Source organism: Phyllopteryx taeniolatus, chromosome 14 (assembly GCF_024500385.1).
Source record: "Phyllopteryx taeniolatus isolate TA_2022b chromosome 14, UOR_Ptae_1.2, whole genome shotgun sequence".
NCBI lineage: Eukaryota > Metazoa > Chordata > Actinopteri > Syngnathiformes > Syngnathidae > Phyllopteryx > Phyllopteryx taeniolatus.
The window spans coordinates 21,469,054-21,490,191 of record NC_084515.1 but is presented as its reverse complement, the minus strand read 5'-3'; the positions used below and the strand labels follow the sequence as shown (position 1 = coordinate 21,490,191).

General features: G+C 41.2%; 1 protein-coding gene across 1 annotated transcript in view; it reads right to left on the bottom strand.

Annotated features, from left to right (window-relative positions):
* brinp2 (bone morphogenetic protein/retinoic acid inducible neural-specific 2) overlaps positions 1–21,138 on the bottom strand; it is a 152,545-nt gene that overhangs the window by 32,822 nt on the left and 98,585 nt on the right. Inside the window, exon 5 of the mRNA XM_061798401.1 lies at positions 11,955–12,060. Coding sequence (XP_061654385.1) covers positions 11,955–12,060 — 106 coding nt within the window. The remainder of the gene's footprint in view (positions 1–11,954; positions 12,061–21,138) is intronic.

Below are 21,138 nucleotides of genomic sequence, written 5' to 3'. Positions count from 1 at the left end.
CCACTCCTTCGTTATTTTAGCTGTGTGCTTAGGGTCATTGTCTTGTTGGAAGGTGAACCTTCCCCCTAGCCTGAGGTCCTGAGCACTCTGGAGAAGGTTTTCGTCCAGGATATCCCTGTACTTGGCCACATTCATCTTTCCTTCGATTGGAACCAGTCGTCCTGTCCCTGCAGCTGAAAAACACCCCTACAGTATAATGCTGCCACCACCATGCTTCACTGTTGGGACTGTATTGGACCGGTGATGAGCGGTGCCTGGTTTTCTCCACACATACCGCTTTCTAGAATATGTCTTTTGTGAAGTGACAAGTTACCATACCATTTCAGTCCATCAGATAATTATTATTGTTTGGGTGAAGTGCATAAACACTTCATTTTAAAGATGAATGCACAACTGATTGTTCAGATGGGTATTAACGCTTTCATTGGGACAATGGGGAAAGAAATAAGTATGATGTACTTCAATAATGTCAATGATGTCAAGTGAATTTTGCATGCTTTGGTTCAGCATCAACATAAAGTTGTTTAATGATCATCTTTTTCCGTCATGAAATATTTAGATCGTCCTTCAATCTAGCAGGATTTTTTTTTTGCAACATCATCATTTTTTAATTTGAAATATCGCAGAACTGTGTTCATAGGTAATTCATTTTGTAGTTTGAATTAAGTGCTCAGCGAGTGACTGGCGACTTGTCCAGGGTGGAGTCTGGTTGGGGAGGGAGGGGTGGGCGTGGGTTGCTGGGATGCCCGGGGGCCGCCAAAACACCCCCGCTACGATATGATGCGATGATGAGTGACTGTTTTCCTTCTTCAAACTTTCTCTCAATAGAAAAAGTGAGCACTTTCTTAAGGTCTTCACCATTCTTACTTGAGAATTCAGACAGATGTCTGTCTGCTTCTCACGGCTTATGTCTTGGATGCCTGCAATTGAGGGATAATTCCCTGTTTTCCCTCCAGTGAAAGAATGAGTGGACACAGACTCTGGTTCTGGCTTTCCTTGCTTGATCCACCTTCTTTTATTGTTTGTGTGCAACATATCTACACAAAGCTGCATTTAGGATGAGGCAGCAATGAAATCAGCCAGCTGTAGCACTTACATTCTAGACACGGAGGTAAAAACTTCTGCTCGGACTCCATCTGTGCTGGACTATCAGTCTTCAAAAGTCTCCAATAATACCAGGAAAGTCACTGGATTTTCACTAGTTGCTTTTTTTTTTTTTTTTTTTAAATAATTGCTCAAGCCATCTGACGACTTGCTGTATATAGAAACAAAGTTCCTCAGTGGCAACAAAATGAATTAGCCTCTGAAAGGCACTGCATACATGACATTAGTCGACAGTAATCATGATAATTAAAACTGAAAACATGATACTGTTTAAAATATTATCACTTTATATCGGTAAACCGTAAACTGTTTAATCCGTAGTCAATTTAAACTGTATGTATTGTTAAACATTCTCTTTCCTGTATTGTCATGATCATTGGTAGTCATTCACGCTAGGTGGTTCATCCTGTCACCCGCCGCTGCTATTGCCAATGTTTTGCTAATAATTGCATTGTAGAATGCAAAGATGAGCAAGTTCGAGAGGCTACATTCAGGGGCATGACTTGATGCTCTCATATGCAGGTTGCACCAAACTGAGGTCAGCTTGCTTTCACACCACATACTAAAGTTTGTTTACAGCAACCACTTGCAGGAGATCTCAGGTTGACATGGTGCGCACCAGAGTTTACTATGTTTCTATGTATTTGAAAATGAGGGTTTCTTTGAAACATTTATGCAATAGCTATTTAAACAGTTATGCTAGATATATAAAAATGCACACGGGTTGAACTTGAAAAGGCTGTCAGAGTTAGGAAATGTGATTTGAACTGTGCAATTACGCAGGTTGGCTCTAAATAGGCGTCAGCCTCACAGTTCTGAGGACCCGGATTCAATCCCTGGCCCCGCCTGTGTGGAGTTTGCATGTTCTCCCCGTGCCTGCATGGGTTTTCTCCGGGCACTCCGGTTTCCTCCCACATCCCAAAAACATGCATTAATTGGAGACTCTAAAATTGCCCGTAGGTGTGACTGTGAGTGAGAATGGTTGTTTGTTTGTATGTGCCCTGCGATTGGCTGGCAACCAGTTCAGGGTGTACCCCGCCTCCTGCCCGATGATAGCTGGGATAGGCTCCAGCACGCCCGCGACCCTAGTGAGGAGAAGTGGCTCAGAAAATGGATGGATGGATGGCTCTAAATAGTGTCAAATCTAAATGATTGCTTTAATGCCAAAGTACACTACACAGAGCACAAAGGACTGTGCTGTCATAAATATGGACTTGCAGATTAAATTGTCAAAAAGGTCACAAAGAAAGCAGTGGCATTTTTATGAGGGGAAAAAAAAAAGATCACTGAGGTTGGCCACACATCAGGAATACTGTAACTGGACTGCAACTAATGTGCTCCTATTAATTGTCTGCTTGTCCGCACCTTCTTAACCGCACAGATTTATCTCTCTGACATAATGTAATGTTAAAAATAAAATGGGCAAAGGTATTTTAGTGGCTATTGTAATTTATGTGGTTGTATGCATCCTTCAAATGGACATCAAAATAATCTGTGTAGATGTCTTAAAATAAAACTGCACTTAGCTGGAAGTGGCTACTGTTGAATAAAAGGTCTTTGACATTACAAACACATGTACATCCATCCATCCATCTATCCATTTTCTACTGCTTATCCGAGGTCGGGTCACGGGGGCAGTAGCTTTAATAGGGAAGCCCAGACTTCCCTCTCCCCAGCCACTTCAACCAGCTCTTCCGGGGGGATCCCGAGGTGTACCCAGGCAAGCCGAGAGACGTAGTCTCTCCAGCGTGTCCTGGGTCGTCCCCGGGGTCTCCTCCAGGTGGGAGGTGCCCAGAACACCTCACCTGGGAGTAGTCCTGCAGTCATCCGAATCAGATGCCACCTCATCTGGCTCCTCTCGATGTGGAGGAGCAGCGGCTCTACTGTGAGATCCTCCCGGATGACCGAGCTTCTCACCCTATCTCTAAGGGAGAGCCCGGACACCCTGCGGAGGAAACTCATTTCGGTCGCTCGTATCCGGGATCTTGTTCTTTCGGTCACGATTCACAGCTCGTGACCATAGCTGAGGGTAGGAACGTAGATCGACCGGTGAATCGAGAGCTTCGCCTTTCGGCTTAGCTCCTTCCTTACCACAACATGTACATATATACATATAAAGTTAAAAGAGACTCCATTAATGTTTATTTTATGTTGTGGCAGCAGAGCTTTGTGAAAAGTCAAACATTTTTCATACCGCATTTGCCATCTATTTCACACACACTACGCTTGCTGTCGATCTGTCTATCTCCAGGGGAAACTGCACTTTTCATTTTGAGCAATTTGAAGCTACTAAGCCGGCCTTGTGACCACTACTCCTTTGATATTAGTGTGTGTAAGAGCGCTTTCATACTGCACTTGGTTTTCACATGGCCCACCGAGGGGTAGGACGCAGGAGAGGCACATACCATATTTGGTACTGATTGCCAAACAGGAAGTAGCCTGGTGGCTTTTTTCTCTGCTTTGGATGTAAAGTAGGTGGCAGCATGGGAATATGTATTTGTTGCAGTTATGAAGGAAAGCCCTGTTTTACTTATAATAAGGAGGAGGGGGAGGCGTGATACAAGTAAAGCACCTGTGGCTATGCTATACTTTATTTTAAAGATTTGTAAAGTTAAAAAGCTAAAAAACAAACAAAACAAAAAAAAACCACACATTTGTACTACACCTACTCCATCCGTCAGTGTGTCTTCTTGATCATGGTAAAATGCTTGCTGTTGTTGTAACTCTAAAAGCACTCCGCCACCACCTCTCTTATTGGATGCACCATCTGTCACCACAGGGCACTGCGCCTGACTTTTCAATTCGGGCAGCACATACACAAGGAATGGGTTGGTCGATAGCATACTTCACTGTGCTAAGTGCAGTGTGCAAAGCCGTAAGTGTGTTGCTAAACCATTATTGCGATATGGCACTATACAAATCCCAGGCTTGGCTTTAGAAGAGTCTCTGGATTTGGCTGTGACACACCTTTAATATAATGTTCATTACATCCGACTGGCAGAGATGCGACACAGACGCACGCACGCCACGGGACAGGGGCTTGGTACATAAAAAGAGATGTCGATTTTCCTGGGTTTTTTTTAGCTTTTCTGTTTGCGTTGTGTGACGTGATGCTTGTGTGCAAAATGCAGGGAGAGACTGCAGGAATAAATAGGGCCTCGTTGGTGTATTGAGGGCTTTTGGCATTCCATTTAAAATGGCAATTTCCTTCTGGCACGAGGTCTCGCCCTATTGTGTCCCTCAACCTCTCTACCTATTTTCTTACATCCTTTGCATTCAGCATTTAAGTACATTGATGCCAGAAGAGGCAGAGATAGGAAATTTGCCAATCTTTTGTCATGCTGCGTTGTTCAAGGGGTGGACGGTGACAGGTAGTGTGGACAGGATTTCCTCAGGTTGAAGTCTGGCCAAGCACTAAAAAAGAAGGCTTTACAGACCTCTTACCCTGCAGCACCCTACCCTTGTCATTCTCTATCCCTAGACCGGGCAGTTGCTATTGATGGATTTCCAACAGAGATCTAAAACTTTGCAGAGGATGCTATGGGGGCAGACATGTCACAAGATTTTACAGTATTCCTCTAAGACCACCAAGCAGCTGGAAGCAATGGTGTCATTTCTGTCTCAAATACAGTAAGATGCCTTCAGATCCATTTTATGGCTGAACTGTGAAATGCTCAGTCTCAACAACTGCAGAGTGTAATGTTTTCAATGGCCTTCTGCAATATTTCTGTGTTAGTTATACATATATAGCGGCTGAAATAAGTATTTAACAGGTCACCATTTTTCTCACGAAATATACGTCCAAAGGTGCTTTTTACCTGAAAATTTCACCAGATGTTGGGAACAACCCTAACCCTAAACCTAATCCATACATACAAAGAAAGTGGAACAAATAAGATTGTAGATTAAGTTGTGTGTAAAAATGTGAACTGACACAGGGAAAGAGTATTGACCACATGAAGAAAGGGAGGTGCAAAAAGGCATGGAAAGCCAAGACAACACCTAAAATCTATCAATAATCAAACAACAATCCAGCACCTTGCCAATGCAAATGAATATCAGCTGGTTCAGTCCTAATTGATGTCCTACAAAAAGGTCTCATGAGTCAAGACACATGCCACAATGGGTAAGAGCAAAGCGCTGTCTCAAGACCATCGCAAAGTAATTGCTGCGAAACATAAAGAGGGCATTGGTTACAGGTGCATATCTAAGCTTCTGAACATTCCAGTGAGCATGGTTGGCGCCATAATACGTAAGTGGAAAGCCAATCATACCACCATAAATTACTGTGGTACTGTTGTCACAAGGAAAACAGTGAGTAATTTACTCCACCGCCATGGCCTGTATACACGCTCACCACGCAAGACGCCATTGCTGGAAAAAAAGTGTGACAAAGCTCGTTTAAAGTTTGCAGAACCACATTTGGACAAGCCAGTTAAATACTGGGAGAATATAGTCTGGTCGGATGAGAGCAAAATTGAGCTCTTTGGATGCCATAATGCACACCACGTTTGGGGAGAAATGGCACTGCACATCACCCTAAAAACATATTACCAACAGTGAAGTTTGGAGGTGGGAACATGATGGTGTGGGGCTGCTTTTCAGCAAATGGTACTGGTAAACTTCACATTACTGAAGGAAGTATGAATGGGCAATGTATCGAGACATGTATCGAGACATTTTTGACAAAAATCTGCTGCCATCTACGAGGACGATGAAAATGAAACAAGGGTGGACTTTGCAGCAGGATAATGATACAAAACATACCACCAAGGAAACTCTCAATTGGTTTCAAAGACAAAAATAAAACTGCTACAATGGTCCAGCCAATCACCTGACTTGAATTCAATAGAAAATCTGTGGAAAGAACTGAAACTCAAGGTCCATAAAAGAAGCCTACGAAACCTTTAAGATTTGATGACTGCTTGTGTGGAGCAATGGGCCAAAATCACACCAGAGCAATGCATGTGACTCGGCTCTCCATACAGGAGGCTTCCTGAAGCAATCACTGCAAACAAAGGCGTTTGTCCACAAAGTATAAATACCATTTGGCGTGTTCAATACTTTCTCCCTGTGTCATTTCACAGTATTACAATTTAATTTCTGATCTTATTTCTTCTACTTTCTTTATATGTATGGATTTCTGGGGTTGTTCCCAACATTTGCTGAAATTTTCATGTCAATCGCACCTTTGTAAATATATTTAATGAGAAAAATGGTGACGTGTTCAATACTTTTTTCAGCCGCTGTATGTTTAATATTAATTTCATGAAAGAGGTCCGAATTCATTTTCTGGGAAATAATTCTGTATTCGCAGGTCTATGTTAATATCAAGGTCAGGATCAACATTGCTTTACGTCACAAAACTGGGACCAATCGTCAGCACAATTTATATGGACATCTCTAACTTCCCCATCTGAAAATATAACAAAATCGCCAATATTTAGGATTTTATGTGTTTTATGTCAGTATTGCGGGTGGCGTGGTGCCGAGTGTAAGTGTACGTACCCCCTGCAACTGGGGGGTCGTGGGTTCGTATTGCCGCTAGAGTGCGTCTCATCATTGTCCCTGGGCAAGGTGGAAAAGCTGTTGCTTGTTTGCATAAATGAAAAACAGCTAGCGAGAAGGCGAGAAGCTTACATGCCGACTTGTTGTCAAGAGAAGAAGAAGCTGCAAGCCCAGAAGTCACGGTAAAGTGGACTTCATTTTTTATTCTTCATAATTGTAGCAATCTGGTTGTTAAAGTTAAGTGGTTTTGTGATTTCCGACTGGCTGTTAAGGCAGCTGAGGGACTCGTGATGTGACACTGAGGAGGACAGCTCCGCTTATTGTTCTTAACTTGGTAAATAGAGATTTTTGCTCAATCACAGCATTTTTTTATATGGGTGTTTATTTGATTACGGGCCTTTTTGTGTCCTTGATGTACAATTTAATGAAAAAAATATATATAAATAGATTTTTTCAATAACCAGTAGTGGGCATGCCTAATTATAAGTGTTGTCTAAAATTTAATGTTAATATTAGTATACGTTGACATTTTTTGAGCGGTTTTATGGTGGTATGTTACAGTTTTCACCCTGTCCCTAGCACAGGGTTTGGATATATGAAGCGCTAATGCTGAAATGGTGTAACCTTTATCTTAAATTCCTTAAAATATAATATAATTAATGGTTTCTCCTCATATATACAAAACATTTCAAATTCTCTTTTATTTTTACTAAAATATGTCTGTCCCTTAAAGTTGCTGCTATTAACGCCACATTGACCATTTTCAGATCAATAAAGTTTGTCCAAAATCTGATTCTTTAATTCCCCGTGTCATTTTGTCTTGTCACTCAAGCACATGCTAGGGCAGAGAGAAATCAGACATTTTTCAAGTTTTTTCCCCCCCATTTGTACCCTTAAGTCACATCATATTTTTATTGACTTGTAGTAGTGTTAATATGTTTAAAGAGTTTCCTGTAAAAACTTGATAATCATATAAAAATGTTGTCCATGACTAGCTAGCTAAAAGAAAAATTTAAGATAACTCTACCAGCATAGCACAGTTAGCAAAAAACTTTGCAATGTCATTACCATCGCATTGTGCAGTCTGGTGGTGATGACAGGGTATGAGCGGTAATGACAAAGCACCACTTTTTTCTTTCAGAGGCACAGAGTTTATCGATGCATATTTCAATACTTGTAGTAGAATTGTATTTTTTTTTCACGTTCTTAACCTCATTTGTAAAAAGTTTCATTATTCTTATGGAAATGTTTTCAGCCTGTCTCACCCCCAAATGGCTCCAAAATCATTGGCACAGAGGTCAAAATCCTACAGAGAGAGAGAATTAAACAAGATCCTGAAGCAAAATCAAGCAAACAAAAGATCAAATATGAAGAAGCAGAAGTCTATTAACAATTAACTTTCTTCAAATACCCCCCTCCCCCAGTGTCACCAAACCAGCCTGAAGTACAAAATGCTACCCCTATGCCATGTCTCGAACAAAGTTGCATGCCACCCACATTCCAACAAACTCCCAAACAAAGAGGACGGAAAAAAGCACAGAGAAACAAATGTAAATTGTATGAACATTTACATGAGGCTAAGAAAAAATTGAAGAAAGCACTGCAAAAAGTGGAAAAGTATTTGAAAAAAATGCTATTATAGACTTTCAAATCTTTTAAAAATCCAAGATTCGCCTCGTAATAAATCAAAAAGACAACTTGGGTCAAATCCAACAAGTCTCAGGCGAACATTGCTGCTCCACAATGCACTTGTCACGCATTCACTTGTCAGGAAAACATATTCAAACACTATCAGTCCATCTACACTGAAACTAATAAAAGAGTTCTTGGAGCGTGATGACAACTCAAGAGCTTAACGGGAAAAAGAGGAACACTGACAAGGAAAAGGGTAAAAATGCAGAAGCGCTCTCTGTGCGAAACACTACACACTCTTTGGCTAAAGTTTAAGCAAGAACATCACATGGAAATATCATACACTCAGTTTTGCAAAAAACTTCCTTTTTGGATTGTGAAGCCAAAAGTCCAGGATCGAGACACCCGCTTGTGCAACCTTCATGACAACACTCAATTCATGGCCGACAAGCTTTTCTACCACAAAGTAATACAAACCAGAAACATCAAGCATCTCATGGAAAGTCTTTGTTGCCAAAACAAAGATGGATCTACAGAGAAGTTTGTTGTCCGTTTAACTGTAAAAAAAATTTGTGTATGATACCCTGCAAACATTGTTGGAAGGCCTCATCTCAGTTCTGAAAAACAAACTTGGAAAACATATTTACAACATCCAGCATCAGTTTTCAGTGTTGCGAAGACTTGAAAGAAAGAAGATGTGAAAGAAAATGAGATCATCACTTCGACCCTGCACAAGAACCCATTGTCAAAGAGTCATGAAACTGACAGTGTGGAACTCACAGAGGCTCTCATCGGAAAGTGGTTTGTGGTGGTGTATGATGGGGATGTTTATCCAGGAGTCATCCGAGATGTGGACACAGAAAGTACTGCGCTGGTGAAAACCATGCATCGAATTGGAGTGAATCGGTTCTACTGCCCCCTGAGAGAAGACATTCTATGATACAAATCTGAAAATATCCTGAGCCTTGTTCCTGAGCCCCAGCCAGTCACTCAAAGGCGCATGATGCTTGATCCAACAGTGTGGAAAAAAATATGCCTTCTTTGGGATCAGAGAACTTTGGCCTTTTATAGTTTTAAAATGTAGTTCTCAAACACGTTCTTGTTCTTGAACACTTAAATACTTCTATGGTTCCATGTTCACTGAATTCATACATTTCGATTATCATTGCTCTATGTTGCAATCCAAAAAAAAAGTGTTCTTATGATTAAATAATTTGCAATGCAATATTTATACATACATTCCACAAAATATTTTAATTACATTACGTTTTGATACATTTTAAAGAGGTTTTTTAGATGTTATTCACAATTTTCTGTCTTCAATCTTTTGTTTTGTTTAGCAAACTTTTAAATAAAATGTTTTTATATTATTTTGCCTGTGTTACTAATGTCATTACCAACACACTGCGTCATTGCCACCACACTGTCATTACCAACACACATCGTGTTTTCATATTATTATAAAACAAATTCAGAGGTAAATGACACTTTTTAGGTGTCTATTTGTTACTTCTTTTTTTTAATCTGCCCCACAAAAGTAATCTGTTCCTGACACACAAAAAATAACAATTCCATATTCTTTGATGTCATTTCATAATTCTTTAAAGATTAATCTTCTAAAATTTATAAAATATTTAGATAAATGAATACATTTTACAGCTAACAAACCATATCTGAGGTATTACAATAGTGATATGAGCTTAAAAATAAATAATAGATTTTTGTGTTATCTTCTTATGGATGAGTCTGTGCTGTTTATAGGAAAATCAGATCGAAATGTTTTTTTTTCTCCCCCTCATAGGCAAAAAGACTTAGATCAAATGATTGCATGACATATCTAACACAATGCATGCATATAAAATGTGATTAAAATATAACTTGCCATGAATAGAAATGAACATGCCTTTAGTGTTGCAACACAACATACACTGCAGTAACATTAGCACTGACATGAGTGCTAAAACGGCGTAAACGCTCACTTTGCAGCACAGCCACGATTACAGACCATCAAAGCAGATGATGCAGGTTGCCATGGCAGTGACAGAAATGAAGTTATTCTTACGATACGTGACTGTACCGTCAACATGATGAAGGTCTTCTTTTAATTCGTACAAATTGTTAAATCCGGGCGGCACGGTGGGCGACTGGTTAGCACGTCTGCCTCACAGTTCTGAGGACCCGGGTTCAAATCCGGCCTCACCTGTGTGAACTTTGCATGTTCCCCCCCTGCCTGCGTGGGTTTTGTCCGAGTACTCCGGTTTCTTCCCAAACCCCCAAAACATGCATGCTAAGTTAATTGAAGACTCTAAATTGCCCGTAGGTGTCAATGGTTGTTTGTTTATATGTGCCCTGCGATTGGCTGGCGACCAGTTCAGGGTGTCAGCTGGGGTGGCCTCCAGCACGCACGCGAACCTAGTGAGGATAGGTGGTACAGAAGAGGAATGAATGAATGAATGTTAAATCCAGAACCCTGTATAAGATAAGCGGTATAGAAAATGGTTGGATGGATAGATAGATATTGTAATATTATGTGGATGTGTAATTCTTTCTCTGCCTGTACTGTTATGATTTGGAAATTGAGGAATTGGTTTTATGGTTGTTTTTTTTTTAAACTATTTAGGTCTGAGCCATACTTGTAATTTTATGATGAACTAAAGGCATTACAACAACGACACTGTCTTAGTCTTAGGGAAAGCCAATAGTAACTGTACCTTTGAAAATTGAAGGGACTTAAATTCATCCATCCATTTTCTGCACCGCTTATCATCACAAGGGTCGCGGGCGTGCTGGAGCCTATCCCAGCTAACTTCGGGCGAGAGGCGGGGTACACCCTGAACTGGTCGCCAGCCAATCGCAGGGACTTAAATTCAATGTATTTATATTAAGTGTGCAAGTTAACAACAAATGTCATCTCTAAGCACTTTGGCACTGAGGCAAAGTATGCTTCTAAGGGGAGAAAGGTGAAGAGAGGGTGTTACATATCATATGTACTCCTATGTAATACGACTACACTTTCATCATATTGCAGCTCATAAAATAAAAAAAGGCCAGTTCAATAACACAAATAATAGTAATTTCATATATTTCTGTTGCATTTCCTTTGAGTATAAACAACAAACAACCCCTCACTATGCTAGAGAGAGATGCCGCCTTTTCCGCTAAATTATTAAACTCGATAGACAAAACACTTCTTGTATTTTCTAATTCATGATGAATACAAATTAGAAAATATGTACAATGTTGTTATGCATCTTCAGCAATGTTGTTTGGTAGAAAAAAAACACTCTTTATCCTTGAGTGCTCTACGTGTAACTTGAGGGGTTGGAATAGGGTCAGTGTGGCAGGATACAGTCTATCTACATCCTGCTATGATAGCAGATTGCCCATGAGACAGTGAGTCAGCGAGGCAGAACAGACGTATGAACTACTGCAGCGTAAAGTAAAGGGTCATCCTGGTCGAGCATAACACAGGCCACCTTCTGTGTAAGGATTGTGCTCGATGGGAACGCTGCAGGTCGGTGGATGGAGGTACGGAGGTGGTAAGTACTGTATATGGACCTCTAAGGCGGTTCACCATGGAAAAAAGTTTGTCCCTTAAGTGAACTTTGGCTTCCCGGAAGTTGTTGTGTGTTTGTGCATAAATATAAAATGAATAGAGGTGAGGGGTTTGTTTGCTTCTGGGTGTGTGCTAGACTGTTACAGAACCGTACCTTTTAGATGGATCTTATTTTCTGGACTGTGCACCAACACTGAGCTAACCGAATCCAAGCTGTCATAGTTACTGCAGCCGAGAGGACCCGTCCTTGTCTCTGTTACCTAGGAAACAGGAAGAAAAGATCTATTTACCATAAAAATATCAACCAGATGTGATCGCATAAATCATAAATGCATATTACCATTTTAAAAGCAATCAATTACATACATCCACTTCTATATTTGCAAAGGACATTTAAAAATGGGTTTGGTTTGTACTAGAAACTCTTGGAACCTGACAAATCATCTCTCACTACTGTGAGTTAAAGGATAGGAAGGCTTGAATACGTTACTGGACTGCATGCAGTACATGCCTACTCCTTTTAGGGCATGTCAAATGTGAAGTATCAGTGATATCAGTCATTTTGTTTCTTTTCTGTTGATTTTTTTTTTTATTTCGAATTCAGCTGATTATTTATATGGTTAAAATTGACTTTAAAAACACTCAATATAACAATGTGCAATATATTGACTGTACTTGTACAGTGTATTCAGAAAGTATTCATAACGATGTGAAAATGGGAGACATTTTATTGAAGGTGAAAACAAACAAAACAAAACAAAAAAAAATCACAGTGGATTTTGCAATACAAAAAGAATGAGACAAAGATTCAACATTTTTTACCATCATTATTGTGAATTATAACCTGTGCAACCCAACTGAAAAAAAATTCAACCTTTTCAAGGGGAAGTAAAAGAAATCACTCAGATAATCTGGTTGCAGAAGTGTGCACACCCTCTAATTAACTTTGGATCTTGCTGTGTTCAAAATTAACCAATCGCATTCAAACATGAGTTAAATGAGAGTCACATCTGCCACCATTCAAAGTGCCACTGATTAACCCCAAATGAAGTTCAGATGTTCTAGTTGGCCTTTCCTGACATTTTTGTAGTCACATTTTACAGCACAATTCAGAGAGCTTCTACAGCATCAGAGGGATCTCATATTTCAGAGGTATCAGTCAGGTGAAGGGTACAAAATTATTTCCATGGCATTAAATGTGGAACACAGTGAAGATACTAATTAAGTCGAGAAAATATCGCACAAAAGTGACATGACCAACAACAAGACATCCCTCCAAAATTGATGAAAAGACAAGGAGAAAACTGGTCAGGAAGCCTGCCAAGAGGCCAACAGCAACATTGAAGAACCTACTGATATTTCTGCATGAAGCCTGCGACTCATTGACTTCACCAGACTGTTGCATTCTTCATTTGAAATTATTTTTCAGACCTTTACTGCTGCCCCTTTCAGTTTTTGTTTGTTTCTGGGGGTTTCTCCCTTCAGCCTCCTCCTCAGGAGGTAAAATGCATGCTCTATTCCGTTAAGGTCCGGTGATTGACTCGGCCAGTCTAAGACCTTCCACTTTCCCCCCTTTGTTTTGTGATAAAGCTTCTTCTGATTAGTTTGGATGCATCTTTCTGTAAAGCGCCAGACAAAATCGTTTTGTAGACTTCAGAATTCATTTTGCCGGTACCATCATAAATTACGTCATCAATAAAGACGAGTGAGCCCGTTCCAGAAGCAGCCATGCAAGCCCAAGCCATGACATTACCTCCACCATGCTTCACAGATGAGCTCGTGTGTTTTGGATCATAAGCAGATCCTTTCTTTCTCCATACTTTGGGCTTTCCATCAGTTTGGTAGAGGTTCATTTTGGTGTCATCAATCCAGAAAACTTTGTTCCAATACTTTTGTGGCTCATCTCTGGACTTCTTTGCAAAATCCAATCTAGCACTCCAATTCTTTTTGCTGATGAGTGGTTTGCATCCTGTGGTATGGCCTCTATATTTCTTCTCTCAAAGTCTTCTTCAGTGCATTGGACCATACCTGTGGGGTTGCCTTTCCATCACTGGACAATCTAGGCTGGTCATCATTGAATGCAATCTCATACCTCTACAGTTTGGGACTAGACTTCATCCTCCAAGATAACAATGGTTTTGTAGACTACCTTTAGAATTTGGAAGCATAGAAAAGGAAATGGACTGCCAAGAGTCATGACCTGAGTCCAAATGAACACCTGTGTGATAAGTGTGGGCATGCAGTTAATGTTGACAGTGATCGACCAAATCATTTTGGCTGACTTTTACCGACTCCTTATTGACGAGCGTAGTGGCGTCCCACAGCAGTGCTAACCAGGCTGGTGAACAGCATGAGGAGGAGGAGGTGACAGGCTGTTGTGGCTGTGAATCGTTAAATATTATGGCCCCTGACCATTTGTTAAAAGAATACATTGTGAAATTGCCAAATATGTCTTGTTTCTTCCTTGTTACTGGTAAAAGTTCAGTCAACAAGTTGACACACCAAACAAGAGCTAATAGCAACAGCAGATTAAGCTGTTTAGCATAGGCAGTGAAGATTTGGTACATTGTACATGGGACAACACAGACAACCAATTGTTCTGCTCATTTCACATCTGTTTACAAAGGAGGCATTATCTATAAGGAAAACAAACAGGATTAAGGAGTCTAAAATGTATTGGCACCAAGCTGTCATGGTCTGTGTTTTGGTTTGGGTTGTGTTTAGTTTTGTTCCATGTTTCCCTGTGTTCCATGTTTGTCGTGTGCTCATTAGATTGTTGTGTCCACCTGTTCTCGTCTACTTTGAGTCGACCAATCAGCTCTCTCCAGCCACTCGTGTCTTGTCCAGGTGTTCCTCGTTGTCTCGTCAATTTGTTTGTATTTAGTTCCCTGGTTTCTTTCAGTTCTGGTCGGTTCATTGTCGTTGTCACGTCTTGCCATGTCATAGTCGCCAGTTGTTTTTATCATTGTGATTAAATATTATTATTTTGAGATTCCCCCACTCCTGCCTTGCCTCCCTGCTGCCCTGCAATTGGGTCCACCATGTTCTTGCCTTGTGTTCCTCGCCTTCGCCCTAACCATGTACGTGACAGAATGAACCGACCAGAACAGGACCCAGCGGGAAGAACATGGCGTCACCCTGGACACCACCAAACTTCCTCCCACCGTCCTCAGCCTGCCATCCATACCTACCCTCCTCCAGTAAGCCCTATCGTTCAGTCTTTTCTGTCCTTTTCATCGGGTCCCCCCACTTGTCCTAGTTATTCACCATGCCCTACTATTTTACATCCACATGTTTCTTTAGATTCAGATTTTTCTGATTGTGAAGATGGCCCCGATTTAGTTAACCTCCTGTCTGATTCTGAATCTGACACAGATTTAGATTTTTCTGGTTCCTTCCCTAGTTTATCCCGTCCTTGTCAGTTTTTGTCACGTCTACCCGTTTCCAACCCCAGGGAGTCCAAATCCTTTCCCTCGGACCTTTTCTTGGGCACCCGTTTGCCCATCTACCCGGGACCGCCGCGTGGTGGACAACGGAGGTGCCCAAGTAAAGGTCAAATTTTGCCCCCTCGTTGTTTTTCCCCTGTTCACAAATCACTTAATTTTTCACCTGTTCCCACACGTTGTTCCATGGCTCCAATTAAGTCACGTCTAGTCAAACCTGCCCCCAAGCCACCATGTTCAGTACCAGCCATTTTTCCTAGTTCACCTTCCCGAGACCTTGTGCACTCTTTCACTCCCGTACCCTCTACTCCCAAACCTCAATGGCGAGGAAGCTGAGGAAGCGACTGCAGGCCCCGTTCCTGCTCCTCGGCAACTGCGGCAGGCTCCCGTTCCTGCTCCTCGGCAGCTGCGCCAGGCTCCCGTTCCGGCTCCTCGGCAGCTGCGCCAGGTCCACCTGTTCTCGTCTACTTTGTGTCGACCAATCAGCTCTCTCCAGCCACTCGTGTCTTCTCCAGGTGTTCCTCGTTGTCTCGTCAATTTGTTTGTATTTAGTTCCCTGGTTTCTTTCAGTTCTGGTCGGTTCATTGTCGTTGTCACATGTCTTGCCATGTCATAGTCGCCAGTTGTTTTTATCATTGTGATTAAATATTGTTATTTTGAGATTCCCGCACTCCTGCCTTGCCTCCCTGCTTCCCTGCAATTGGGTCCACCATGTTCTTGCCTTGCGTTCCTCGCCTTCGCCCTAACCACGTACGTGACACCAAGCATTGTTACAACAGATAAATAATCTAACTAGCACCCATTGACGGATTTTGAATTCAAATATCCATGTTAATATGAAGGACTGGCAGTGAAATACTTATTTTCTGTTTTATGTTTATATAATTTGTTTTATTTTCTTATCTATAATGCTATTAGACCCTGGCTTGCAAAAACCAACGTTTGGTCAGAGTAATGTCTTTGTATTGTATTTATCTTGAATCCAGAATTCATATTTTGATACATGCTTCATGCAGCATTGACTGTGTAATAATGCGACATTAGAAATGAGTGAAGCAGATGTGCAGAGCTCCCAGGCAGGGCCTATGAGGGGACACTGAGCATGTGTGAATGTGACAGAGCCATCTGACAGTAGATAAGAAAAAAACATACTTTGTTTCAATATGACACAGCAGCAGATGTGTTCCATGCACTGGTTTGTGGACATTGAAAATAGTGACTGATGTTTGAACTTCCTAATTACAGTTAACGTGATATTTTCTTTTTGTTTATTGAACAAGCTATAACCTACTGCAGTATGCATACAGGTATGTGTGTTCCCAGTATATTTGTAGGCTGTCTGCAGACTATAGTTGGTTATAGACATTTACATACAGTATAAAGTACACTAAAATTAAGAAGAACCTTTTAATAGCCTTACTTGATTAGGATCATGTTTTAATAAAGTGGTTGCAAAAGTACTACCGGTTGGTCATTGAGACGGCCGTGAGATTTTTAATACAGTGGAACACTATCTTTTACAGATGACTATCTGGTTGTGACGTTCGTAATTCAACAGCAAAGAAGGTAAGAAGACACTCAACAAAGATTGAGAAAAAGCATACCCTTTTGTCGCGATAAGTACTTGCATCGATAATTATCTTATGATGTACCACTAGTTGTCTCTCAATGTTATAAAAGAATGTGACAGAGACAAGCTGTTGACAATCTGCCCGTTGAGGCTAAAAATTGATGGATGGATGGTTGAATGGATAGCCAGATCTGTGCCTTGCCACAATTCTGTCTCTGAGCTCTTCAGGTAGTTCCTTTAACCTCATGATTCTCATTTGCTCCGACATGCACTGTGAGCTGTAAGGTCTTCTATAGACAGGTGTGTCGCTTCCCTAATTAAGTCCAATTAGTACAATCAAACACAGCTGGACTCCTATGAAGGTGTAGAACCATTTCAAGGATGATCAGAAAATATGGACAGCACCGAGTTAAATATATGAGTGTCACAGCAAAGGGTCTGAATACTTATGGCTGTGTGATGTTTCAGTTTTTTTCTTTTATAATGAATCTGCCAAAATTTCAACAATTCAGTTTTTTTTGGTGTCAATATGGGGTGCTGTGTGTACATTGAGGAAAAAAAATAACTTAAATGATTTTAGCAAATGACTGCAATATAACAAAAGAGCGAAAAATTGAAGGGGGTCTGAATACTTTCCATACCCTCTGTATACCAATTCAGAGCATTCCAAACATACTCAATGGGTGAAAGTTCTGGTGACCATTGAACAATTGGGATGTTTTCAGTTCCAGAAATTGTGTATCGATCCTTGCAAGACGTGGCCTTGCATTATCATGCTGCAAAATGAGGTGGTGGTCGTGGATTAATGGCCCAACGATAGTCTGTACATATGCCTGGCCAAACCATAACCCCACCGCCACCATGGCCCACTTGATCCACAATGCTGACATCAGCCATCTGCTCACCCACACAACGCCATACAAGCTGCTTGGCGTCTGCCCTGTATAGGTCACAGTGGCTCCAATAATTAAAAAAAAATAATAATTTTCCCCCTAAAAAGTTGGCATTTCAGAGGTGAGGTGATTCCAACTGTCACCGGACAGCAACAATGTATATATAACGTATGACTAAATTCTGCCACTTGGTGGTCCAGTACATTCCTTTTTCCACGCCGGCTATGCAATTAATTTGGTTTCCACTTCAGCCACTGACATCACACAAAGACATCGGTGAAATATTGACTATTAAGACCCCATACCTCCTTTAAGGCCGTGACTAATGCATGAGTTTTTAGACCTCGTCCACGGAAATGAGTGAAAGTGTATCCGGATTTGATTGTTTTTTTCCCCCCCTGTTATCAAATTACAGATTGCCAGATTACTAAAACTGCTTTACTGTGCTTTCAAATTGTTAAAGAACATAATTATGACTTCATGTTTTTATTGCTATCTGCTCACTATGTTCCAAATGGTTGCACTTCTCTGCCTTTAATTAGTACTATGAATTGAATATGGAAGCTTTGCTATGACTTTTACTAAGCACAGCAAATAAACAGCAATCCTCGCGCACAAAAACCAAACATTCTTCAGTTCAGTGCAATAGAATTTAGACTTTATATGATTTGTTGTTGTGGCTCCATAAACAACACAAAAAAACAGACAATGGCTTCACTTCATTCATTAATAAGTGAGATCACAATTCCTAAAAACTTTACTGAAGTTTCATGGAAGACGGATGGTACATAAATGCATGGTGTTATCTGTGTTCATAGGAGATAGCTCTCCATTTTCCTACTGAGGTTCAGTAGATTGTTTTTGAATGTCTCACTCCTGCCTCCCACTTGATGCTGTGCTCCAGCCACTCAGTGCCCACAGACATACATGGACACAGGTCAAGTACGTCCCACTCAGTGTCTCTTCCTCCCGGGTGACGAGATTTGGCAGAACAGACCACGGCAGGTGGCTCGCATAGCAGAGATCATTATTTGTCAGAGATATGTAAAGGATCCTCTGGCTCATTAATGTGTGAATTTGTGTTGGCGGGTGTGCAAATCTCTTGGCTGCAAAAGAACATCTATGTATACACCTGAATTTTAATCATTTGTTGGATTCATTTAACTATGGGCAGGCTGCCATTTTCCCTTAAGATAAGACATTTGACATTTTCTAGCTTTTGACTCAATATTTTAATCAGAAGGCCTATTACAAAGCTGTAAAATTGCAGCTGGTATACTGTATGTGTATCCAAAGGGCAGACCCTTACAAAGTCTGCACAATACTGATAGTCACAGTTACGTCTCGCTAGTTTGGTCGGTTATGTCATTATTTTGAGACAAATTGCCAATGATTTTGAGTTTTGTACACACAATCAAGAAATGCATCAGCTGGCACATGCCTTTAGTGTCACTGGATTCTTAGGATTGCTATTAAAATCCCACATAAAACCGCAACTGGATGTCTCTAACTTTGCCCAAAAACCCAAGACCCTGAAAGTGATTGGATTGTTCAAACTTGACTTTGAAATCTATTAATTTGCCTTATTCAACTACGTGTTTGTAGGTATTGGTGTATTAAAGGTATTTCCCAGAGCAGGAATAGGCACAGTGACAAAATCCAGTGTGTGTATTTGTGTGTATGTGTTTAGCAAACTGATTTACAAGAAGAAACTTTGTCGTTGAATAAGAACACAATAACATTTTGTTTGGTTTCTTGTAACTTTTTTCGACACATTACAGAGTTGTCAAATTCGAATGAATATAAAAATAAAATAATAATAATAATAATGGCTTTTGATTGTAAAACAATGATGTATTTAGCTATATAATGCGCTGTGAGTGACTCAGTGATTCATGTCAATCATGACACTTTGTGTTGTTTCCTCGCTGCTGACTTGGTCCTCGTCATAAAATATTTCAGTTACCGTATTTTCACGACCATAAGACACACTTAAAAGTCTTACATTTTCTCCAAGATGGACGGGGCGCCTTATAATGCGGCACTCCTTATGCGTGCACCGAGTTCTAAAATCTGTAAATGCTGTCGTGTGACTTTGATGAGTGCTCCGCTGGACTGACTGGGAGCATTTCCTGCCGACACGCTGCTTGTACAGAAGAAGGCGGACGTGACTGAGGACAGCATGCGGACGTAAAGGGGGAAGGGTGCGCGTGACAGAGTACGCTAAAGACACAGTAGGTATATAGTTCCGGTATGTGCATGGGTTTGGCTCAGGACTCCCGAAAATGGCACCTACGAAGAGACACGCTTACGAAGTTTGCAGTTTAAACTGCTAGCTGTCAGTTACACGGCGGAACATGGGAATCGCGCTGGGTCGAGGTGGGGATTGGGCGTGGGGGGTGGTGGTCCGGTCCCCGTACCCCTCCCTTTGGGACTGGTTGGGGCATTTCGCTTGGGGTGGGAGACCGGCCTGGGTCCTGGGGAGTGGGTGGCCTCCCCCTGACTGGGTCCCCCGTGGGATGGGCTCGCTGGCTTGGCCCCCCCTTGCAAATGGAGGGGGCTGGGACCACCCATCCTTAATATGCCGGCTCAGCAACTCCGTACACCAGTTGACTAACATGCATTCACTCACCAATAAGTTCCATAGACACACCATAGGCTTGAATTGCTGCTGATGGTCCGGCATAATTTGTTATTATGTGTTCATAATTTGTTCATGCTTTCTATTGGCCATGTAGTGTGCTCATTGTTGTGAGCAAGTTCGCGCTGTGTGGCGTCTTTAAAGTCACGTCTTGCAAACGGAAGTACACTTTTTCCATGTGCATTCATTTTCACTTGCCCGTCCATTGTACAGACAAGTGGCTGAGACCAAACAATTTCACCACAGTTCTCTCGCACTGTGTTGCAGGTAATTTACCTCTCTGTGTCAGTTTTGTGTGTTTTGTTTGTCTTTGCATTATTTTTCATTGATCTGGCTGTGTAATTGGCGCATGCTTGCAGTTCAGCGCAGCCTCCATTGGCGTTTATATTAGCAGTCACGTTACGGCTGCATGGGATATTGGGCGTGTTCAGGGATGCTTCGGAAATAGGAGATTTTATTCTTTATTTCTTGCTGTGCGGTTCTTTAAAATGGATTACGAGGGAAATGTCATTTATAGTAATTTGTATCACTGTTTACCACTATACGATCACATTTGATTTATAAGAGAAGAATTATTTTGTAAATAAACAGAGCCAAAAGGAATGAGCTGTGACAAGACCAAACGGAATTCCAACACATTCCTCTCACACTGTGTTGCAGGTCTTTACGTTCTTTTTGTAATAAAAACAATCCCTGTAATCCACCAGAGTGTCTGTGATGCATTGAAGCGACAGCGATATGGAGCTGAATCTCGCCACATATCATCGTGGCGCCCCTCACACATACATACA